This window comes from Bacillus rossius (assembly GCF_032445375.1).
Source record: "Bacillus rossius redtenbacheri isolate Brsri chromosome 4 unlocalized genomic scaffold, Brsri_v3 Brsri_v3_scf4_2, whole genome shotgun sequence".
In the NCBI taxonomy this organism is placed as follows: Eukaryota; Metazoa; Arthropoda; class Insecta; order Phasmatodea; family Bacillidae; genus Bacillus; species Bacillus rossius.
Genome location: NW_026962011.1, coordinates 43535169 through 43559245, shown reverse-complemented (window position 1 = coordinate 43559245; position 24077 = coordinate 43535169). Strand labels below are relative to the sequence as shown.

At 34.7% G+C, this 24077-nt stretch overlaps 1 protein-coding gene across 36 annotated transcripts in view; it reads right to left on the bottom strand.

Moving 5' to 3' along the window:
• LOC134542139 (protein tramtrack, beta isoform-like) overlaps positions 1-24077 on the bottom strand; it is a 118064-nt gene that overhangs the window by 58745 nt on the left and 35242 nt on the right. For 2 of the 36 annotated variants that reach the window (XM_063386134.1, XM_063386136.1), the window contains exon 6: positions 1878-3433. The exons of 23 other annotated variants lie outside the window; for them this stretch is intronic. In XM_063386134.1, the coding sequence (XP_063242204.1) occupies positions 3183-3433 (251 nt within the window). In that variant the 3' untranslated portion in view covers positions 1878-3182. Of the gene's footprint in view, positions 1-1877; positions 3434-5280; positions 5615-12752; positions 15144-16541; positions 17331-18765; positions 19528-21659; positions 22097-23220; positions 23459-24077 lie in introns of those variants that run through there. 11 more of the 36 variants (XM_063386145.1, XM_063386147.1, XM_063386139.1 and 8 more) reach the window with 8 other exon arrangements.

The following is a 24077-nucleotide window of genomic DNA, read 5'->3' as shown; positions in this document are numbered from 1 at the left end:
TATTAATGTAGCAGAAAACTGGTTTTTCGGGGGGGGGGGACGGGGGGGGGGGGGGCACACTTGCCCCTGGTGCCCCCCCTTGGATCCGCCACTGATGTGGGAAAGGATTGTAAAGTGAGTGACTGCAGACAGCCACGTTACCTCTACTATTATCACGATCATGATCACAATCATCAACTGCTTCCAGCATGCGTCCGGGTCAGCAAAGTAAAATGCCTCTATCTTCCTTTGTTCACTCCACCATTCCTCCTCCTTCACTGTGTTCCATTTTACTCCTCTATCCTCTGGACATGGCATACCATCATTCCTGATCCTGTCTTGCCCCGTAACTACCAACATACATCTTGTAAACTTCATACACCTATTCCTCTGATCTTCCCTGCATCTCTCGTCTACATTCCAAATCTCTGCTCCGTGAGTGAGCAAGGGCACATAGTAAGTATTGTACAACACATGTATAGATTTTAATGGAAAATTAATTTGGACTACTACCAGCATGGTTAGAAAAAGGCACTGTTGCAATGTCACGCATGGACCTTAATCCAAGGTGCGTAGTGGCACAGGTAGCATAGCTGGAGTCGCTCCAAACCACCCCTGCTGCGTCCAGACGAGGGGTGCGGGACAGGGGGGAGACAGGTTTTTCAATGCCGTATTTGTTATAATTGTGACCCTCCGGCCTACACCTCAACTGTGAACATTATTGAAGGAACACACGGGTCTCATATTTCAACTATCAAATAACTTGCCAAACACACAGATGGCGGCGGCGCTCAATGGCATGTTTTCATTAAAGCACACTTGCACACTCGCATACCTGTACATCTGCCTGTATGCTTGTATACTTGAATACCTGTACATGTATTTTGAATATGTGTGTACCTTACAAATTTCCTATTCCTCTATCTGTGAAGTCTCATTTCTAATTCACGTGGTGGGTATGCACCAATCTTTTTTCGTATATATATTTTTTTGCATATTGAGGGCTGCAAATAAGGGTGGCAACAACACAAAACCTATACTTAACTGCTGTCAGGTAGCCTAAACATTACATTATAATTTCCAAAAAAATTTCAGTCCTATTTCTTCTATATATGCAGGGATTTCATAAGAATTAAATAAGCAATAGTTCTTTATGTGCTGCATACAGTAAACTTTTAATTATTAAGAGAGTAATGTATGCAGTAACAGTGTTTTAAAAACATCACACACTGAAAATTGAGTGTTTATTCTGGAAAAGTTTTGTCTTTATAGCAAAGTTAACATACCAACATTTACATTGCAGGCTTTCATGGTTAGCATGCAACTACTTTTTAGCCCTTGGCCTGAAGCCATGTCGTGGAAATGGTGTATCCAACGTTTGGGCATACCTTGTTGCAGCTATCTCCAAGTTGTTAATCATCCTCAAAGATGGTTGCAACATCAGGCACACCATCATACCTAACGACGTGGCCTCAACCCAAAAGCCAAACAAGTGGTAATATCCCTAAAACCTTTTATTACTTAGCTGACAGAAGTTTGTTTACTTTCTGTGATGAAAGTATCATAGTTATATAATAAACAACTGCTTCAAACACAAATTGGATTGCTAAAATACAGGTATTAATATTCCTACTTTAAATAGTAGTTTTCACCCTTTACTCTGTACTTTTAGCAACAAAAACGGCATGTTACATAGACCAATTAACCATAAAGTTTTTTTTACCTTTATTAGATAAACAAAAAGTTCTTCCATTCCTTACTTGATTCACCAAATATTAAGAAATTATTTACAGATATTAATTAAATATGTTGTGAATTGTTTATATTAAAATTTTTACTTATCTAACTGCATTATACTACGTATGTACGAATATGTTGCCATAGTTTTCTCTCTTTAGTTTTATTTTTTTGTGTGTTTTATGTATGGTGCTCTTGTTGTAGAGGGTAATTTAATTTTTTCGTGTTTCCTGCATTGCCAAAATATTCTCTCCCCTTTGTGGCGTACCCGGGTGAAAAAGAACCCTCTATGAATCAAACCCGGCTTTTCCAGGTAGCCAGGCACTGTGTGCAAACCACCTGAATGGGAACACAAAACAGCATCATTACTGCGCTAAACAGTGGTTGGCAAGACGCATCTAGTACTATTCTAGAACGAAAACAATTATGTAAGAGGCATTAAGTGAATCTCATTATCACACACAACCAGATCAAACACACTTTAGTTTCCTTGCTAGCAAAGTATTTGTTGCATACAATTGGAAAAAGTTTAACCACACATTATTAAATATAAATAACATTTACAAACATGTGCTGGCAAAAAACAAAATCTGAAAATTATATTGAATAAGGAGTGAAAATAGTTCACTGCTGCATAGAAAATAAAATTATAAATACATTGCCATTCAGAATCATAACTGTGTGTACTGTAACTCGCTCAATAGTGTACTTAAATGTACAATAATATTGGAGAGCATTAGATGATTCACTACACTGTCGATGATTATGTGTTTACACAACCTTAACTTGTCTGAACCGATGAAGGCATCTAAATTAACATTTACGAGGCATCTGGAATTATAAATAGAAAAAAAAAAGTCCGTATGGTGTTAAAATTTTGTAATATACATTGCAGTTTTTTTTTGCAGTGTTCTTAAAATGGGTGTTCATACAAAATATTTCTAAAGCTACATTTTCTAGTTTGAAGTTTTATAACTAGTATAGGAACCTGTTTGACAAATTTATTTTTACTATCTACTAGGTGTATGGTAAAAATAACATGTTTCTATAGAAGCAACCTGATTGATCAATTTTGTCATCTTTTTAGAACATGGCAGGAAACACTGAAGATCTTGATCAGAATTTTTTTTTTGCAAACTCTTTAAAGGATGCCACTTATCTGGTATCACAAGGCTGGTAAGGGAAGGAAGTGGGGGTTGAAGGAGGAAATAGGAAAGGAGGGGGAGGTTAAAAGGAGGAAATGGGAGAAGGGGAGGAAGGAAAAATTCTGCCTGTAGTTAAATTCAGAACAATTTTTTTTTTACAATTTATTAACAATTAGTACATCAAAAAAGTCACGTATTATTAAATTTAAAAAAATTCATAAAAACTGATCAAAATGCATAATGCATTTGCTAAATTCTAAAATTCTAAGGTTGAAAAACTCTGCTAGCTAAAGTTTTTTCTCTCTCCCCTTAAAGTGGATGTTACTTCATGTGCTTTTCAATGAAACCAGATTTCTTCAACCCTGGACTCATGTCGCGTGGATGCTTGTGTTTGGCATGCGTGACGAATATCTTGCCTCCCTCGGTGTAAACGCGAGCCTTGCATTTAGTCTTCTCACGTCTCGTACACCGCCAATATATTCTTTCTCCATCATAGTTTTTCACGCAGTAGTAGTATCCATCATGTACCAAACTTGGCTTTCCTCTGATGCCTGGCACAATGCGTAAACCACCTGAAAATAACACAAACACAAAGTCAAATTAGCTATGTGCTGAGACAGAATTTTAAGGGTAGAAAGTCATCTCATTCTGATCTTGGGAAGCAACCAGTTTCTAAAAGTTAAGCAAATTAAATGCTTAAATAGTCCATACACTCTTTTAACTAGGTACATTGATAACACGTAATTCACCTTAACCTGTCAACCTTCTGACAGGCGGAATACAGATTATAATACAAAATGACACAATGTATATGAAAGTTTCTTTTGCTTGTCTAAAATTGTTAAAACTTTAATAGTTATGAAAAATTATTTTTTTATTATATTTGAACTTGTAATCAGTATGGTAACAGTTACCTAATGACGTTCTTGGAAATTTTCCTAATGTATTTTTTTTTGTATAATGGAATGTTGGCTATGGGTTAAATTCTATTAAGGCTGATTGTAGGTGTTCAAGTTTATAATTCATTTGATGTAAGGAATTAAGGCTTTGTTAGGAATATGCTTATTCTTTTGTCCTTGGGTGGTTTCATGGCTTTCCTTATTTTGGATTTTGAAGAGCAGTCGTTAAGTGTTTCATCTCTTCCCCAAGTTTGTCTTTTGCAAATGTCTCACTAGCTCTGTTGACAAGAGTATAAATAATTGTTTTCTTCTGTGATGGTGGGTGGTGTGAACTCACATGTAGAAACCTGTACGAGTGGGTTGGTTTACTGTAAACACTGGCCGATGTGGGTCTCCTATCCCCTTGTGACCAAGACATCCAGAAAAGGCAGTTTGCCTCCATGGTGAATTATATGTTAGGATGGATGCAGTTCAGGTTTTTCAAGAAGTCTTGCAGGTCATCTTTGGCATGGCTCCATATCACAAAGGTGTCAACAACATATTTGTACCAGCACTTGGGTTTGAGTTGGCTGGTATTTCTGGCTTTCTGCGCATGGTGCTTGTAGATCTGACCCTTGACCAAGAAGTAAGTGGAAGAAACAGTGTTCTGTGAACTTCACAATGTCTCTCCCAGGTGTGTGAGAAGAATTCAAAGAACTTCTGGGACAGGCAGTTCGGTAAAGAGCGATACCTAATCAAAACTGACAAGATCCGTTGGTTAAGAGAAAGTTGTTGACAAATTGCAACGAAGTTCCTACATGAGAGGCTTGATTATTATATTCAAGTATCTGGCTAATGCATGGTCAGGGAAGCTGATTGCACTACCTATGAGATGAAAAGGAATGTCATTATGTATCTTTGGGAGCCTGTAGAATGTTGAGGTTCTGGCATCCTTGACAATTAGATGTTTTATAGTGTTATTCCTTTAAAGGCGGGAAAATTTCCAAGAACTTCAGTAGGTGACTGCTAGCCTGATTATGGCGACTGCAAAGTCGACCGAAACATCGGCGAAAACCTCGCCTCTGACGCTGCTACAACTCAGAAGCCAAACAACTCCACATAATGGCCACGGAAGCCTGCGATCATCATTAAAAAAAAGTCAACATGCTCGCACTGAAGTAGCATATACCTGCCACTGTCAAGACATGGAATTACTTCTTTCAAATATGCAATTCAAAAACCAGCCTCTTGTGCTCGGAATACAACTAAGGCCATTCCGCCAAATAACAGAACCCCTTCTACCATTACTGAGAGTAGCAGTACATTCTCCGGAAATCTCTGATACATTTGCAATTTTAGACCTGGTAAGGGAAAGGGGAAGCTAGATTTTGCAGATGCCTAGGTATCAAACCAATAAAAATTAACCGTTGTTTACTGAACTCACCGGAAAACAAGAAAATTAAAATTTTTTTCTCCATACATAATCAGTCAGGAATAAGTCCACTTAGATATTGGTATTAATAGACAAAAAAAATACAAAATAAATAATGGAACACAACTTTATTTACAACCAAGACAGTCAATATACAATGAAAACCACTCGCACGTTTGTTCCGAGCTTGTGTGACTCGATGTCAGCGAGCGTCAGCTAGAACCGGCAGCGTCTCTCCATGATCTTCTGCGTGTGGGGTCCGTGTGAGTGCTCGCCGCGCCTGACGATCACCTCGCTGCCCCGGGTGTGGACACGGGCACGGCACACGCCGTGCTGCGTGCACTGCCAGTGCACCACCGCGCCGTTGCGCCTGTGCACGCAGAACAGGTAGCCGTCGTGCACAAGCTGGGGCTTCCCCCCGCTGCTGCTCACCACCTGCAGGCCTGCGGGGGAACACACGACAACAATCACTGCTCAAATCTGTGGAAATGTCACATCTACTTAAACATATCTCTGTTTTGTTGCATACTGTGGTACCGAGTGACACTTGTAGAAAATATATTAGTGTGGGCTTATTATTTTTTACAAACTTGACTTTGATCTTGACCATTGACATCGGCGGCCATCTTGGATCCGCCACTAGGGGCTAGATTATGAGGCGACCTGCGATAAAAACCAAAACCACGACGATACACCATGTATAGGGACCGGAAAAATTCGCGGGTTCCACAACCTAAAGTATGAACTCCTCATAGTTCCACGTACGCTCGGTCAAATGCCACCCACTCATTGGGCTGCTGTCTTGTGAGACGTCCCGACGTGGCAGCCTGTGATTCGTATAAAGCTACGGTCGGGCGTTTCTCAATCGCCCAGCGTCGTCCAGGTGAGTTGTTAGCCAATAGCAGAGGCAGCACTGAGGTATAACTATTTGTATTTTAGCCTATCGCGAAATGAATACACAAATTTTTCCGGTCTCTAGCCATATACCACCAAAATGCAAGCTAATACACCAACAAGCACCAAAATGAAATTAATCAGCATTTTAAATCAAATTAGAAAAAAATGAAATCTTTTAATATATTAAATTCAATGAATGGAAATTACTCTGCATAAAGTTTGTACCAAGACGTATGTAGTAAGTAGATTAGAATAATTAATTTTAATTTTTTTTTATATTTAACTGTTGTTAGTAACTCATTTTTACATTATGACATTAGTACATTTTCCAAACAAACAAATATTTGCTGATTTATTTTTATTGTTCAGAGTAGTTGTCCTAGACATGAATATTACCATGAACCATGTCATCTTTGTTCAGTAATATGCTATCATTAAAAATAAAAAGAATTTAAAAAAAAGGATAAAATAATAACATTAAATCTTCTGTATTAAACACAAAATTGCATTAAAATCACATTTACAGAGGTTACAGTTTAGCAGTGGCGGCCTTAAGACCTTGGAGGTACCTGGGCTATTTACTTTCATGGAAGGCCCCCCTCAAAAATTTTAAAAATTTACTCTTTCAAACCACAATATTAACCCAACCTGCAAATTAAATTTGGACAATGGCTTCACTAATTTATATTAGAATACTTTGATGTTCTTTCCAGATGAAATAACCTCAGGTTAGTTTTATAAATAAATGCTAACATCAAGTTTCCTGTAGATTCATGTCATTATACATATGGCACATACTGTTTATATTATTGTGACATGAAAAATTCCCTCTACTGCGAATACTGGAACACTTTAATAATTTCTATTATTGTAGCACTCGCTAAAACCTACTATCAGTAAACTCCCTCGGCAGTCCTACAACACACATGTTCATTTTCCAAACACATTTGTAATGTGTGGGGAAAAAATGGAGACATGCAGAGGAAACCTCAATCAATTTACTATAACAAAAATAGCATAGTTATTTTTCTTATTAAAATAATGACGTGTCAAAATTCTATCATACAGCATGGCTGACGACATAATATGACACCGGGGGTTTGGGTTTTCGTGGTGGGAGGGACGAAGTGGGTACCATACTTTTAGCAATGTTCCTCAAGGCAAAACATAATTTCCCTCTTGTATTCTATTTAGCATTTCATAATTTTAATGCAATGTATAACAATTTGTTGCTAAGGAGTACAGGATATATGAAAATCTGGGGGGAGGGGGGGATAAGTTATTGCTGTACCTCTTTGATTTTGTTTTCTAATGCAAAATCATGAATTGAAATAGGTATTGACCAGCACATTAAGTTAAAAAAAAATTATATATATATATATATATATATATATATATATATATATATATATATATATATATATATATATATATATATATATATATATATATATATATATATATATATATATATATATATATATATATATATATATATATATATATATATATATATATATATATATATATATATATATATATATATATATATATATATATATATATATATATATATATATATATATATATATATATATATATATATATATATATATATATATATATATATATATATATATATATATATATATATATAGCTTTTTCCATTAATGTCCATATTTATAACAGATCACTAGACAAACGAGTAAAGACAAAAATGAGAACCACCGGTGCTGGGCCTCCGGCCATCGCCCGACCCTGAAGCTGTCCCTGTATTTTGAGTAGATTTCACGGAAAGGCTACCTATTTTTAATTTGCACTTAACCTCCAGCCAACAGTGAGGTCATTAGTGACTGCAACACGACTTGGGAAAAAAGGGTAGCTAGAAAAGTAATTGGCATTGCCTACGGCAAAGGAACCAGTTTTCGGAAAACCAAGGCAAACCAACTTCACGATTACCGGTCCATGATTTTCAAGCCTAGTCCTCTGGAAATGAGAACCCACAGCTAAAAAAAAAACACAAAATGTTCCCACGGACGGAAAAATTCTGCTTCTAGGACGGAGCACACTATGTATTAGGAAGCCTGTAATATCCAGCTGTTTAGTGCCATGATGAAAAGTAGAGAACGTAATAAAAGCATTTGGCTGTTCTAACTCGTCCACACCTGCACAAGTCAGTTTGGGAGTAGATGCAGAGAGATTCCACAGACAGACGTCGTGACACGTCTACTTTAGAAACTGCACCGTTTAGTTTCAAAACACTGTTACTTATTAGTAGAGTCATTATAGACAACCACTGGTTGATTCACCATGTGCCTGTTTAGCAAGGAAGGTGAACGAACCAAGAGTAAACTTATGTTGAATCAGCAAGAAACAGGACATCTATACGCAGTGAATACTTGTGACAGCTACAAAAATTAAATTTAGTAAAAAATTTGTATTATACAAATACATCATATATTATTCGGAGAAAACCCAATGGCCATGACTACGTTCACCATGATTCCCACCTGCAATAAATTTGAGTTCAACCCCTTGAGGAATTGAACTCGGAACATATTGGTGAAAGGCAAGTGATGTTACCACTCAAACATGGTTCCTTGCAGTGGCGTAAAAACTTCTTTAAATAAATCTACCTGCCAGATGCAACTTGATTCCATTTTTTTTTGTCTATTGTTCCCACTTCAATTACATAATAATGAAAAAAATTGTGTGTTCTTTACAGATGATTGTTGCTCTGTGTTCTCACACAGTAGTTTGTGCTGTGTGAAACATTGAGTGGTTAACTGTAAAAACAAAGACAACCTTTTATCTGTTTTAAGCAGAAAATGCCTATTGATTAAATACTAAAATAATGTCTAATTTCATTATAAAAAAAACAATAAAACAGCCCACTCAAAAAAGTACTTTGCTATATTGATGGCCGAATCTACAAAACTGGCAACAATTTTACACAAAATATTTCAGCTTATTAAATAAATTAATCAATATTTATTTAACAGAAAATCTAATTTTCCCAGAAAAAATTACAATCCATAAACCACTGTAGAAGAAAATACATATATAGCCTCTACAAATAAGCTACACTCCTTGTCATGAATCATATAATGTTTAAAAAGACAATGGGAAATAATAGCGGAAAATGGAAAATATGGTGTAGTAAAAAGATAAAACAAATGCAATAAATTCACTCAACTGATGATATATTAAGCAAAAATGCATTTCATATATAAATACACAAACCATCACAATACAGTATAGTAGAACCCTGTTATAATGTTTCTGCTTATAATGTTTTTCTGCTTATAACATCATATTTTTAAGTCCCAACACTTTCCCCATATAACGTTTAACGAATAGTGCATTTACTGCTTATAACATTTGCTTTCTGAATTTAAAGAAAAGCAAATAAAAGTTTTAAAAACCTAACTATTCCAAGAACTATTCCGATCTGTGAAGTTTAACATGTTAAAAGGTTTATTTAAAATTTTATATATGTTTATGTTTATAATCACAGTTTTACCATATATGTAGATTGTTCAAATAGAATTGTATGCACAAACAAAATGAAAGTGTGCCAGAACACTAGTGCTGGCTAACTCTGTGAATTTAATATATAAGAAGGTACATAACGTTTGCCATTACGTGATTTGAAAAATTCCTTACATTCTTTGTCATTCTAATGTGTTTTCCGATGTACGTATACAGTCCAACGAGGACAAAAAAAAAAGCATAATTAAATGTTTTCAAATGTTAAAGTAATTGGAAATAGACATTGCCACTCTAAGCGTCATCACAAATCGCGAGACAATTTTACAGATATGTGGCAGCGTGTCTTTAAAAATGAATAAAACAAAAGCTGGAAGCATGCTGAAGTTGAAAAATTGTTGGTCTGGTTAAGCAAATTCACGCATCGAGTGTACCCATCAGTGTTTTTAACTTTAAATTTGTTTACATAGCTTGATGAAATCATTGGGAAAAAGTTCAAACATTGAAAAATGTTAAACTGATATTGTCTGCTTATGTTTTACTGCTTATAATGTTTTTTCCTTATGCCCCCTTGAAAAACATTATAACAGGGTTCTAAGGTATACAACATCCATGAACAATGAACAGTACTAACTTTTGAGTTTTGTTTCACAATCATTAATGGTCAAAAATGGTGCCCATAAATTATGGCTAGAGAGAGAGGTACAAAACCATCACTCATTACATACAGACAGTAGGTAACAACAAAAGAGTAATGTTCAACACACTGGCAATTTCAAATGACTAGCACTACATCCTAATATCACATCATCACACAAAATAGTTATACTTCATAGAGAGTGCTAGAATATTAATATATGTACATACATACCCCCTGGGAATCAAAATGACCCCCTCTAATGGGAATCATTAGCTTGTAAAATCGTAAGTTCGTGAATTTGAATATTTGCACAGGTCTATTGCTAAGACTATATTGAAATACAATAATTCTGCAAAATCATTAATCCAGTACAACCATTGTCCTTAACGTGCATGATTTAAGAGCCTTTACAGTAGTTTTTTTTTCTACCTCCCTTCAACTTTTATAAAATAAATTTTCCCTGTCTCTTCTAAGAATTTTCCCATAGTTAAAAATCACACGTTTTCTCCCTAATAATTAGATACAAATATTAATGACAGAAAATTTAATTACTAACTGCAATTTGAGTAACACTATGTAAAAAAAATTTTTCAAACACAGACCCATTCATAATACAGGAATCATCTCAACATTTATTGCACAAAAAAAGTCACATTTACGAACAATTCAGGTGTAATTTGCTTGAGTAATAAGTTTTAAAACTAATTGTACATACTAATCAGTTATCGTACAGTCCTTCTCTTTTAGATGCTGATTCCTGAATAATTTATTTTTATTTTTACAGCATAGTGTAGTATCACATAAAAGGAAAGCATACATTTGTGCATGATAAATTAAAAATGACAAAATATAGCACAAGACGAAAGCAAAAATACATATACAAATAAAGTGATGCATCTGAAGTAACCATAAGAGCATTGATGAAAGGTGAACACATACTATTTTGAAAATGTAAAAAACAAAAGAAAAAAATTCCAGAGAAAGGCAACAGTTCTAGCCAGCAGCATAGATTTTTGGTGAAAATGTCTGAATAAAATCATATCAAGTGTTTCACAATAATATGTAATTTAATTATAAATCTCTTTAATACAATAGTTACATGATCGTAGACGTCTGGACAGTCGCTGGGCCAGCTACGTAATCGCTTTGAGTTGTTTTTTCATTATGCTTTTGATGCTGCCGTAGCTCTCGCATTCGCTTGGCATAGGACTATTTAAGCTCCTGGATTCCTTTTGATGCGAGCTTTCCTCTGACTTGCGTTTTCTATAATTCCAAGCATATTTAGGAGTCATATTAGAAAGCTTTATTTTGTAATTTTCAATTTAATACTGATTTTCACTAAGGTCTAGCAAATATTTTTATCGTCTCACTTTGCATCCTAGTAGTGCTCTGCACTAGTATGATGATGTCACAGGCAAAACAAATATTGCACATCAAACATGTACCGACATAATCTATCCATTGTGGGCTCAATCGCTGTTGTACTATTAGTCTCATAGTTATCAGATATTCAAATCTTACGGTATTTTGTCTCCAAAGAAAGTTTAACGTACTATCACTGTAACGAACAAAGACGTGTTCACGTCAATATAGATGGCTGCTTTAAAAATGGCTTAGCTAGGAGAAGAGAATGAATTTAATTAAGTCTATACAGGCTGAGTCTAAATTCAACTGACAAATTTTAGCTGCAAGTTAATCCTGATCATATTTAAGTAAGCGTAATGAATAATTTAGGGTACCAATAATAAACATACAAAAACTTAGAACAATTTTAATTAAATGTAATGAATGATTTTGATAACTAAAAATAAACATACAAAAACCTACATTTTTTATATTTTGCAAAATTCTAACTCTAAAGGGTAAAAAAGAGCAAGTATATTTTAAAAATTAATAATTATATCTCCGAAAATAATTATTTGTAATGAATCATTTTGGGTAGGTACCAAAAATAACCCTACAAAACTTCCAACCAAATTTTTTGTATTTCCGAAATTCAACAATTAAGGGATGAATAAAGAGTAACAATGTTTTAAAGATTAATAATTATATCTCCAAATTTAATAAAGAGTAGCAAGTGATATTGTTTACCAATAATAAACATACAACTACAAACTATAATTTTTATATTTTGCAAAATTCAACCCGTAATAAATAAAAGAAATTGCTATTATAATGATTAATAATCATATCTCCAAATTAAATTATTAAGAATGAAAAATTATTATGTCTACGAATAATAAACATACAAAAACTATCAACTACAATATTACCATTTTGTGAAATTCCAGCCATATAATGTGAAAAAGGGATGAATATAGTTTCAAGATAAATGATTCAAACTTCCAATTTAATCAAACACAATAAAAAAATAATATTGGGTACTAATAACACACATGCGGAAACTATAGAGCATTTTGATTTATTCAAACTCTAAGGTTGGTAAAAGGAGTAGGTATCTTACAGAAAAAAAAAAAAAATTGAACACTTCCAATTCAAATACAACTAGAAATAAGATATTAAAAAAACCTACATCTTAAGTTATGAATTGCTTATTTTTTTGCATTTGTAAAAATTTTTCTTTTAATGGAATGATAACAGGGTAAGTTTTCATTAATTTGAAAAAAAATTGTATCTCTGAAACTAATTAAGATTTATGTAATTTAAATGGTAAACATGTTAAACTAAAACTTATTATTTTAATTAAATGCAAGATTCATCCCCTAAGGGGTGTAAAGGGGTAATGTTAGGAGTAAAGAAAAAATGAAAATTTCCGAATTTACTAGATCTAAGGGGTAAAAATTAAGAATGAACAACATACACATAGAGTTACATATGGTATTTTTTCCAGTTTTTCTGGGATTTCATCTTTTAAGGGTGGAAAAGGGAATAAGTTATGTTTTATCATAAAAATGTCATATCTCCCTAACAAATAAAGGTCGATGTAACAAACTTAGGCATAATTAACATAAATCAATTACGTCAAGTTCTTGGACCTCTTTTTGATATTCAACCCAAAGGCATGTTAGTTTTTATAAATTAAGATAAAGGTAAAAAACTGAGCAAGAAAAAGGTAAAAATTATGATTTAATATTAATTTTAACCTTTACCATTTTTTTTATATTCAACGTAAAAGTGGAGTAAATGAAAGTTTCAGTGTAAACGATGACATGAATGCTGTTAAAATAATTTAGGTGCAAGATAAAGAATTTCTTTAAAATTGTCTACCCAAAGAAATGAAAAGGATGTAAGTGTGATTTCATTAAGGTAAAATATAACTTCGAAAACTCTGAAACAGAAGTTTTAAAATCAGATACTTAATCTATAATAAAAAAAAAGGGCCTATGCCTAACTACTTCAAAAATATCATTCTTAAACAGTTGTGTTAATCACATAACTTTTTTTTAATCATAAGACTTTATTAAAACTCAGAAATTGTGCGAACGAAGATGTGGGTTATCATCTAGTTATTTCAATAAAATAAATTTTTGACAGTGACAAAATGTGCGGTAGTTGAAGAATTTCAGTCAATTAAACCTAATCCAGACGCTAAGAGTTCCATCTTAAATACTTGCTCTATTATTTACAAAAAAAAAAAAAAAAATTCTACAGCTCTAACTTCAAAGGTGTATTACCAGACTAAGGCAGCAATTTAGTCGTATAGATGTTCTCAACTAATTTTGTCAGAATGAACCTGCAAAGTTTGTCGGTCGAATTCAGACTCATACTGTATAATAATAAAAAAAAATAGTGTGTTACTTCTCTACAGAAAACTCAGGGCCACTAAATTCCCGACACTGAACTCTCTATTGGAATACAGATTCTAAAAAGATGAAGGTTGTTATTTTACATAACGGCCTTTCCTCCTAGCTGGGTTGCTTTTATTGAGAGGTCAAGGTGTGGTTACGAGAAGGATAAGAGGAACAGAGGGGAAGCACATTTCAAGATGGAAGAAGACTACCCAATATATGAAACTTATTTTTCACACGCTTGATGACCTTGGTTACTTACAACAAAGATAACTTTATGTGCGCACAGTCTTCTTGTGAAAACATGTCAGTGATAACAAGTAATTGATTCACCAGTTATTTAAAGGTTAAATTTCAATTGTGCAACAAAGCATTTAAATGAACATTATACATCTCCTACCACTCGTTATTTGACAAACACAATTAGTGATGTAAGAACTAAAGACAAACCACAACAATGAAAAACCACGTAGTCACCAACCTCAAGTGTCAACCCGAGTGTCAACCCGAGAGTCAAGACCAATGACACCAAATATACTTTGGCTGCTAAATTTCAGGTATGTTATTTTAACCAATGCGTAGGGGAAAAAAAAAAAAAAAGATACATGCATGCCTGTAGTTCCAATTTATATTTCCTAGTCAAAAAGTGTCACTTCAAAAAATAACATCAAGAATAAACATTTCTCCTTTTTTAAATTAACTGAATATAAAATGAATAAAAGATTAAATTAAATTTTCCTGTGCTTAAATAAGTTATGATTTTAAAATAATTTCTTTGCACTTCAACCAGCTAATTTTGAGGGATGTGAACAAACAAAATTATGAAATAATTTATGCCAAGGTTCTGAAGATCCAAGCGATGGAAGCACTAAAAAAAAAAATCATAATAGCAAAAAAACCTCTGGTACTGATATCCATAAATATAAACATGCAATGATTGTCTTGGGTTGTTTGTTTAGTCCGGCGACACTGCCAAACTCCCTTTCTCCCAGATTTTCCTATCGTGGGGCTGGTGTGTGTGTTCGCCACACCTGACGATCACAGCGGCACCCATCGTGTGAAGTCGCGCCCGGCATTTATAGTGCTCGATGCACCGCCAGTGCACTCTCTTGCCCATGCACTGGTGCACGGAGAACAGGTAACCATTATGAACCAACTGCGGGTTGCCCCTCCTGCTGCGCACAATCAGTAAGCCACCTGGAAGGGGCACACAAACACCACATCAGCTTCATGGTCAGAGATGTTATCCTACCCAAAAAATTAAAGTGTTAGGTTTTTGGCTTTACGGGTCTCGTCGACGAGGTGAACAGACATACATCTCTGGGAATTTGGGGAATGAAACCATTATAACATAGTTTAAGAAACCATCCCAAGAGTGATTCCGGAAACCATGGTAATTAGGATAGATGGACCCAAGATTTAAATTTCGATCCAAACATGCAGTAAAGTTAAAATCATAATAATATTATGTAGTAGACCAGCACTAACTTCAGGAAAGTGCAATATGGAACCAATATAAGCATTCAATCAATTTGAAATGTCATTAAGTAACTTCAACAGATGTTCTGATGTGTCATTCTATTTTCTCATCCTTTCATAAAACTCGACATTTGTTCCAAACTCAATGTTTGTAAAGTAAACACACTATTTTGCATTTGGCTGATATAATTCCACACTGGATTTCGCAAACATGATCCTTGGCACTCATAACACCGCTGAAGCATCCTCGACAATAGCCCAACACTCATGACAGAATAAGGATTCTTACAACCAGGACTGATAAGTAAAAACCAAAACCAAGTTCAGGACTAGACAAATCATTACATTCCATGCACAGTGGTCTAGCCACACTTTTGCTAGATATCACGTATTATGTATATATTATATATACATATATTAATTTTTTTTGTAGCACACAACACACAAACTTGTTCTAGTAACTTTAACGATATGTTACGCTTATGGCACAAAGATGATCGATCTAGTGGCCACAGTTTACAAGTGAATTTCATGCTGAATGGATTGGTGACACATAATAGTAACATATTTCCCTCAAGTGCATTACTGTAAGAGGTCTTTGATCCTGCAATCTGTGGTTCGACATATTCTGTAATACAGCTCTAATCGAGCTGCTTATGTTCTGATTTCTTCAGGCGGATTCCGGCTTCAGACACTGACCGCCAGTTATGTTACTGGGATGTCGGCATTTTTTATTTGCAAGTTTTATCATTAGTTTTAATTTCAGTACAGCATTTATCCAATAGTATAAGAGATCTCTATCACAGATGTAAAGTGATATCAGAGACTTATTCAAACAGTAATGCTCATCTATGTTTTTTTCTTTCTACAAGCAGTTAGTTACAATTTTTATCAAACACCATTATGTCCTTTATACAGCAGATAAATTTTTCTTAAGTATTCTCATTTAAACTAAGTTGACATTTGATAATTCAGCAAAATCACTAATTCGGCATGGTCGTGGCTCCGATCATGCCAGACTTAAGACCTTTCACTGTATTTATTATTATAATTCATACCATAGAATTTTTTTGTATACAATTTAAAATTATGGAATAAAATATCATTCAACAAATGTAAGCATTCTTACATTTACTCTTTCATTTTCTGACAAAGTTCACAGCCAAGTATAATTTACAGTTAAACAAATTCTGTAACAACAACACAATTACACAACACTTAAAATTGGAGAAAAACAAAGAAAAATGCCAAGGCAGTGAGTGATAAGCTATGCTAAGATGACAAACTTTGTGGGAAAGGAAAAAAAAAAAGTCATGACATCTACATAGTCCAATAGTGTTCGGTTTCTTCTACTCTTGAACGCAAAGAAGCAGTTTAAGAATTAACCTTCCTCAATTTTTCAATTTAAGGTATTTTTTTTTTGTTATTCTGAATTTTCTTTCCAACCTCGTTCTAATCTGTTGCATTTATTTCTTGTGCCATTAAAGTAATTCTGCCTCTTCTTAAACACTGCAACATGTGTAAAAAAAAAAAAAAAAGGTACTTATTTGTAAATACATTTCCTCAGCTGCCAGGAATATCTTCACAATGAAGTCTCAGCAAAATCTAAGAGGTATATAAACAAACAACCAACCGAGCATCAATCAAAGAGTCCTACTTTTCTTTCCGTCCGTCACCCCACAAAGCCACCGCGCTCCCGTATCTCCCTGGTGTGGGGCCCGTGCGTGTGGTCGTCACGGACGACCGTCAGCGCGTCGCCGCGCGTGTGGACGCGAGCCCGGCAAGCGTCGCGCTGTATGCACCGCCACACCACTCTGTCGCGAACGTGCTGGTGCCTGTAGAACAGGTAGCCGTCGTGGACCAACTGTGGCTTGCCCCTCTTGCTGTGCACTATCTGCACACCACCTGAAGGGCACACACAGTGGCGTTAGCTTCAGTGCTGCAGGCAGTATCATAACAAGATCATACTGCACAAAAAAAAAAAAAAAAAAAATTAAGTAAATAAATTACTTATGAAAACACAAAAAAAGGGTTTCATGATTAGTAGAGACCCGTGAATTTCGCGGATTCATTTCGTGTTATGCTAAAATTCAAATAATTATACCTTAGTGCTGCTTCTGTCATTGGTTCTCTGTTAATCTGGAGGACTGAGGGCCAATTAGAGACCCTCACTCATAGAAATGTTGAATCACAGGCTACCCAGTGGAGACGACTCACAAGTCAACAGCCAATGAACAGTTGGCATTTGCCAGAGTGTGTAGAGGATATTGGAGTCTATCCTGGAGGTCATTGAATCCGCGAAATTCACGGGTCTCTAACGATTAATTATTTAACGTTTGTGCAAATAAGTCAGTCTGATACGTATAGCCTTTTTAATTTTTAGTATTAATAAAGTATCTATCAAGAGTTTAATACTTCTGTTTTTTAGAGTGTTTCGAGTACATATTTTACCTTGATGAAATCACACTTCACTTACCTCTTTTTCATCTCACGAGGTAGACAATTTAAAAAAAAAACTGTTACACATACCTATTTCCATTTTAACTAAGTTTATGCCATCGTTTAAACTAGCACTTTCATTTACTCTGGTTAAAGTTACGCTTGCAATTATTAAATAATTTCACCTATTACAAATATCTCCCATTAACGAAGGCTATCTGATACAATCACATCTTTATTCGAAATAGCTGGGTGTCCAATGACTATTTAAAAACCTCATACAACTGTCTTTTATTTACAAACAAAAGCCTAAAACACAAATTTCCGTATTGCTAACTTCATAAATGACAAACTTCTTTTCAAAATGTAATGAGTATGCACACAAATCAAAATCAATAAATATGATTCTACCCCCCCCCCCCCCCCCCAAACTAATTGTATTTGGGAGAGATTCACTTAGCCAAAAAATAAAATATAATTAAAATATTAATATGTATATCCCCACCAAGTAAATTTAATGATAGTTTGTATTCGTAAATTCGCTCGATTTTGTCACTGACGTAAACTTATAAAAATTCTTCTGTCAATAATGAAAAATGGAAGAAAAAAAAAACCAAGCGTGCTACACCATGATGATCATGTCACTGAGGTAAATATCTGAAAACTTCTGCGAGTGCTTTTTATAAAACAACCAATGAAGCTCCATCTTTTGACTTTTATACTAACTGTACTAACCTGAGAAAACTCCTAATACTTTAAATTAAGATTTTTTTTTCCTTGAGCAGATTTTTATGAAATAAAGCTACATGTTGCCCAAAGCTACAATAGTTACCTGTGAAAACCCCATGAAAATTCGTCTAGCAGTTTTGGGGATTAGCATGTTAAAACAAAAAGACAAATAAGTTTTTAAAAATAGTCTTATTTTATTCTGTTATAGACTCCCTACATCACCCACAATCAGTTTTTGGCAACACAACAGACCTGATGGTTCTACAGATTTATTGAAGTATAGATAACTTATACATAAAACTTGCAAATAAAAGTATTAAATTTGACACTCATTGCTTAAGAACAAGAAAATACCTAAATTCGAAACCTTTTAAATTAAGTATTTTGACAATTCCATGAAACAGACTATGATTTAACACAAAGATATTTTCATTACTGGCCAGTCTCTTGGTTCTGTCGAGAACATGTGCATGGGCACACATGCTTTGGCAATATTCTTGGAAACAATAACAAAAGCTGCGACCAATAAACTTGTCTGGGTGAACTGTGCAGTATCTTACAAATCGTAGCACGAAAACACAAAACGGCACCTTCACGTCTCGTCTAAATAGGTTCCCAATGTGAACGGTGGTTCAAAATCACAACTCTTCCCAATCAAGGGCGAGCTAATGCTTCCCAACGGAGTCACCGTGCGACCGTGGATCCCGCTAGAAGAGATTGCGCTTCATGATCTCCTCTAGTTGGGGTTCGTGAGTGTGCGCGCTGCGTCTGACAATCAGCTCGCTGCCGCGGGTGTGAATGCGAGCACGGCACTTGTCGGTCTGAATGCACCGCCAGTACACTCCGTCACCGATCTGTCTGTGCCTGCAGTACAGGTAACCTTCATGGACCAACTGTGGCCGTCCCATTCTGCTACGCACTAACTGCAGACCACCTGGGGGAAACACACAAGGCTTTAAATAGCTTTCTTTGGAAATTAAATAATTTTTTTTTAATCTATTTTAAACTGACAAAAAAAAAATACTATTCAAGCAAGGGTAATGGATAATAAATATTATAATGATTCATACTTAAAAGTACGTATATGCTAAAAATTAGATGTCGATGGCATGTCTGCCAACCTTAAACCATTTAAAATTCAGTATGATGGATTTTTTCCCTTTAATAACTGAAAAATTAGGCAGTACAAAATGCATTACGAAAAAATGAACCTAAAACCATTCGCACCAAGAAAATTTTAATGTTTATTCAAACTTGCTAAGGATTCTATTTGTTACAAATAAAGATGCAATATTTTTGAGCACTTGCAACAGTATTTGCTCACAAAGAGTTTGCCAACCCACAGCGGTACTAAAAAAGTTAGTTCTTAACAATGCTGCACACTACTAGGAGCATAATACAAATGAAAGATTGATGGAGCTGCTATAAGAAAACAAGAATTACAATATTACAACACACTTTTTTTCAGCATTTATCACAACCAAAAAAAGTCAAATTATCTATCTATGCAGTATAATGTCTTCGTGCAGAGAAAAAGGAAAGTCAACTACCATGGCATACACCAACACACCTAATGACATAAGTATTTGTAATTTCTTCCCGTCAGATTGATACATACCATAGCATAAAAAGGTTTCCGGCAAAGCTATTTTACAGCATAACTATACATTACATAAACATTTAAAAAACACATATAATTGGTTACTATATATTAACAAATAATAGAAGACTTAAGTGAATTGATCGTGGATAGTCATATATATCAAGAGTCACTATATATTAACAATTAACAACTACTAGAAGACTTGAGTTTATATATATAATGGATAGCCACAGTACGAACCATTATAAGGAACTGCGTGCACTTGTTTTTTTAATTTAAGATATATAGAAAATTAGTGTTTATTGTTCCATAGTAAACAGTTAAAAATTGATCACTTAAGTATTTACAGGGTTTATGCTTTGTGGTCTGTAAATCAGAAGTGTTCACTTATGTGTCTGATAGTAGCATCCAAATTTAATGTTTACTTAGTAAACCTGGTATACTACTAAATGATGTAATTGCTATACAGAGTACAGACATTTTGTTTTCACTTAGTATTCAGCTTCAGAGACAATAATTACACACTACCTTTTACATTTAAATACTAGAGGAAATATGATTATTAGAAGTTTTGAATTATTGCTCAATTGTTATTAGTCGAGGTTAAAAGTAACTAATTTGTTTTAGAAGAATATCATTACAATCAATTGTGTAAACTTTCACATTTAGAGTACAATTAAAAGTAATTATCAAACTTTTATCATATGATTTGGATGCTAGTATTGGAGAAGTCCTAAAATTTAACATAATTTGGAGAGCTATTATGTATGGCAAAATGAGAATAACTGGAACTTCGTTCTAATTTAGCATCACTTTCATTATAGATATTGCTAATATAATATGAGATTAGAATTATATTATTCTGAATAACTTTGTTCTTTTACTTGATTCTAGAGTTTTCAGATATATGAAATCGAATAATTTCTTCAATAAAAGAAATTGTTTGCACTGGCACCCGAATATAATGTCTACGTATTTACCTGTCTTCTTGAGCATTCTAATAAAGTTAAAACTAGGTGTTATGAAATTGAAATATTAAGATACTCCAAAACATACGCATGTACAACTGTAGCAGCACAAATTAATTCCTGCAGAACAAATCGAATAGAATGGTGCCTGAAAATTGGAGAAAGGTTGTCTTCTTTAATTAAAAACTTTCCAGAGCTGAATTATTGGCACTAGCACGAAATGAGTAAAAACTACAATCTATATTGATACATTTAAAGTAATTTATTCATGGCACTACATCAATATAATATACAAGTGAAACATTTTCAATATATGTAATTGCTAAAAATTAACTGTGATATAAATCTGTAGTGTTAGAATTATAAATGGCAGTCATATTGGTGCACTACTATATAAAACTAAGTTCTCTGAAGGGAGTAGGCAGAAAGGAGATTAAAAACAGAAGAGATTCCACTGTTGTACAAGCAACACGCAAATCCAAAAGTTAAAAAAAAAGTGTTAACAAATTTTAATTTATTTCTCACAATATACAAAACTTTTACCACACTAAAAATTAAGACTTTAAACTAGCACAACACTAAGGAAAAAAAAAAAAAACTTGTATTACACTGTTGATTCACTCACACACACTTCTCTTGCTTAATTCATAATTTTTAAATATTTTTAAGTCACTGAAAGCTTTTGTTTCCTTGCTGCTTAAGAAAGCTTGCCGCTGCTAGCTCCCAGATTTTCTGTGCGTGGGGCTCATGGGTGTGTGCGCCACACCTGACAATCAACTCGTCACCGAGCGTGTGAACGCGGGCCCGGCAAATGTTATGCTGTATGCATTCCCAGTGCACTTTGTCGCCTATGCAGCGGTTTATGCTGAACAGGTAGCCATTGTGCACCAGCTGCGGCAAACCCCGTCTGCTACGCACTATCTGGAAACCCCCTGAAAGGAGCAAATAACAGCATCAGCTACCAAGCCATGCACAATTACCTCTGTTTTCAAGTAAACAAGCTTACACCTACTTATCTGGCAACAACATCAAAAGCACAAATACAAAAGCACGCTGCAGCAAAGCACACTGTTACAATTCTAAGTTGCACATTCTCCCAAAGTGGCATCAATTAGTACAAAGTAATTTAAGTAACAACGAAGATGCATGCATTCGTACAGACTCACAATCTTGGTGAAACAAGAGATCTATTTTAGAAACGTACAAACAGTGCAAGTTCCAATGAACCATCCTGATCCAGTTGTTAAGGGCTAAACTCTTGTAGCAGTAAGCTTGTATGCTAATCCTTATAAAACAAAGTACATTGCTCTAACGAAAAAAGGGCTGTGTCCATAATTTAGAACAGTATTCAGATTGTATTTAAGTTTTTTTTTGCTATTTCTTCTCAAGGTTATATACATGATGTATAGGCAAAGTTGGTATCAATTAAAGAAGTTACATTATGCACCATCACTGATGATTTCATTGTTGATGAGACATGAAGATAAACTGAGAATAAAAAAAAGTATTTAAGAATCCTAACAGCATCCAGGGATAGAATAGAGTGGATCACTACCACGAAAATCACTCATACCAATACAAGAAATTTTTTTCAACAAAAAGCTACCATTATACATAATTATTATACGCAAAGCTATTAGGCCATGTTATTCATTATCACAGTAACAAATCCCATTAGCTGCAGTTATTTTTCAGTATTTCATATCTCGCTGCATTACTGCTAATGTACACATACACAATTTATGTCCCACTAAATGAGCTCTGTGTAACAATAATCCACATTAGTAAATGCATGTAAAACATTTCGTTTATTTTTTTTCTTTAGAATAGTTTCACACAATTTTATATATATATATATATATATATGATTGAAGCAGTATTTATATAATATCCTGAGAAAATTATATCGTTCAAGTCTTCTCGTTTACAAGCTAGAAGCCTATGCCACAATAGGGTTACGTATCAGGTACAGAACCTTTATAACTAATAATTAAAAAGCGTTACACAAACCAAAAAAAATGCACGCGTCCTTGGACAACGTTGACAGCAAATTTACCTTCCGTGCCCTACAAAGCCACCTTGGTCCCTTATTCTCTGTGTGTGGGGCCGGTGCGAGTGCTCTCCGCACCGGACAGTCAGCTCGTTGCCGCGGGTGTGAACACGGGCACGGCACACGTTGTGCTGGATGCACTTCCAGTGCACCACCGCGCCGTAGCACCTGTCTATGCAGAACAGGTAGCCGGCATGAACCAGCTGCGGTGTGCCCCTTTTGCTAGGCACTATGGGCAGACCACCTGGACCGAACAAACAACTGGAGTCAGCTTCGGAGCCGAGTCTCTGCTTTAGAAGAAACAGCCTGGATTCCATCTAACAGCAGGTGAGGGGGGGGGGGATAAAAGATACTGCACATCTTTACGATTTGTATTGATTCTTTGACACCGCGGCATCAAACGGTGTTGCAGGTAATGAATGATATTAAGCCACTGTTATGTCAAAGATAATTACAGTTTTTAAAAAAGCTCAGCCCCATAATTCCTAAACATTCAATCACAATATTCTCTAACTACACATAAACTATTCTCTTAGTGTTCTTGCATTCGTATTCATCCACAATTTCAGAAGAACAGATACCACAATCACAGCAGCACGCAGAATTGAATAGTAATAATGAGCATATTTTTGAGAAAGAGTAGTACATTTGTTAATATAGTGTCATAGTTTTGAAGTTTCTTCGCTATCACTCAATAAAAAAATTAATTTGACACCCACCTCCTCAGATGTTCGTAAAAATTGGCACAATTTATTATATTACTATCCTGATAACACCTGTATAAATATTGCCCCATCAATTAAAATTTGAAATTAATTTAGTCTGTTTTTAATTTGGCACTATTTGAAGCCTCCAAAATGGAA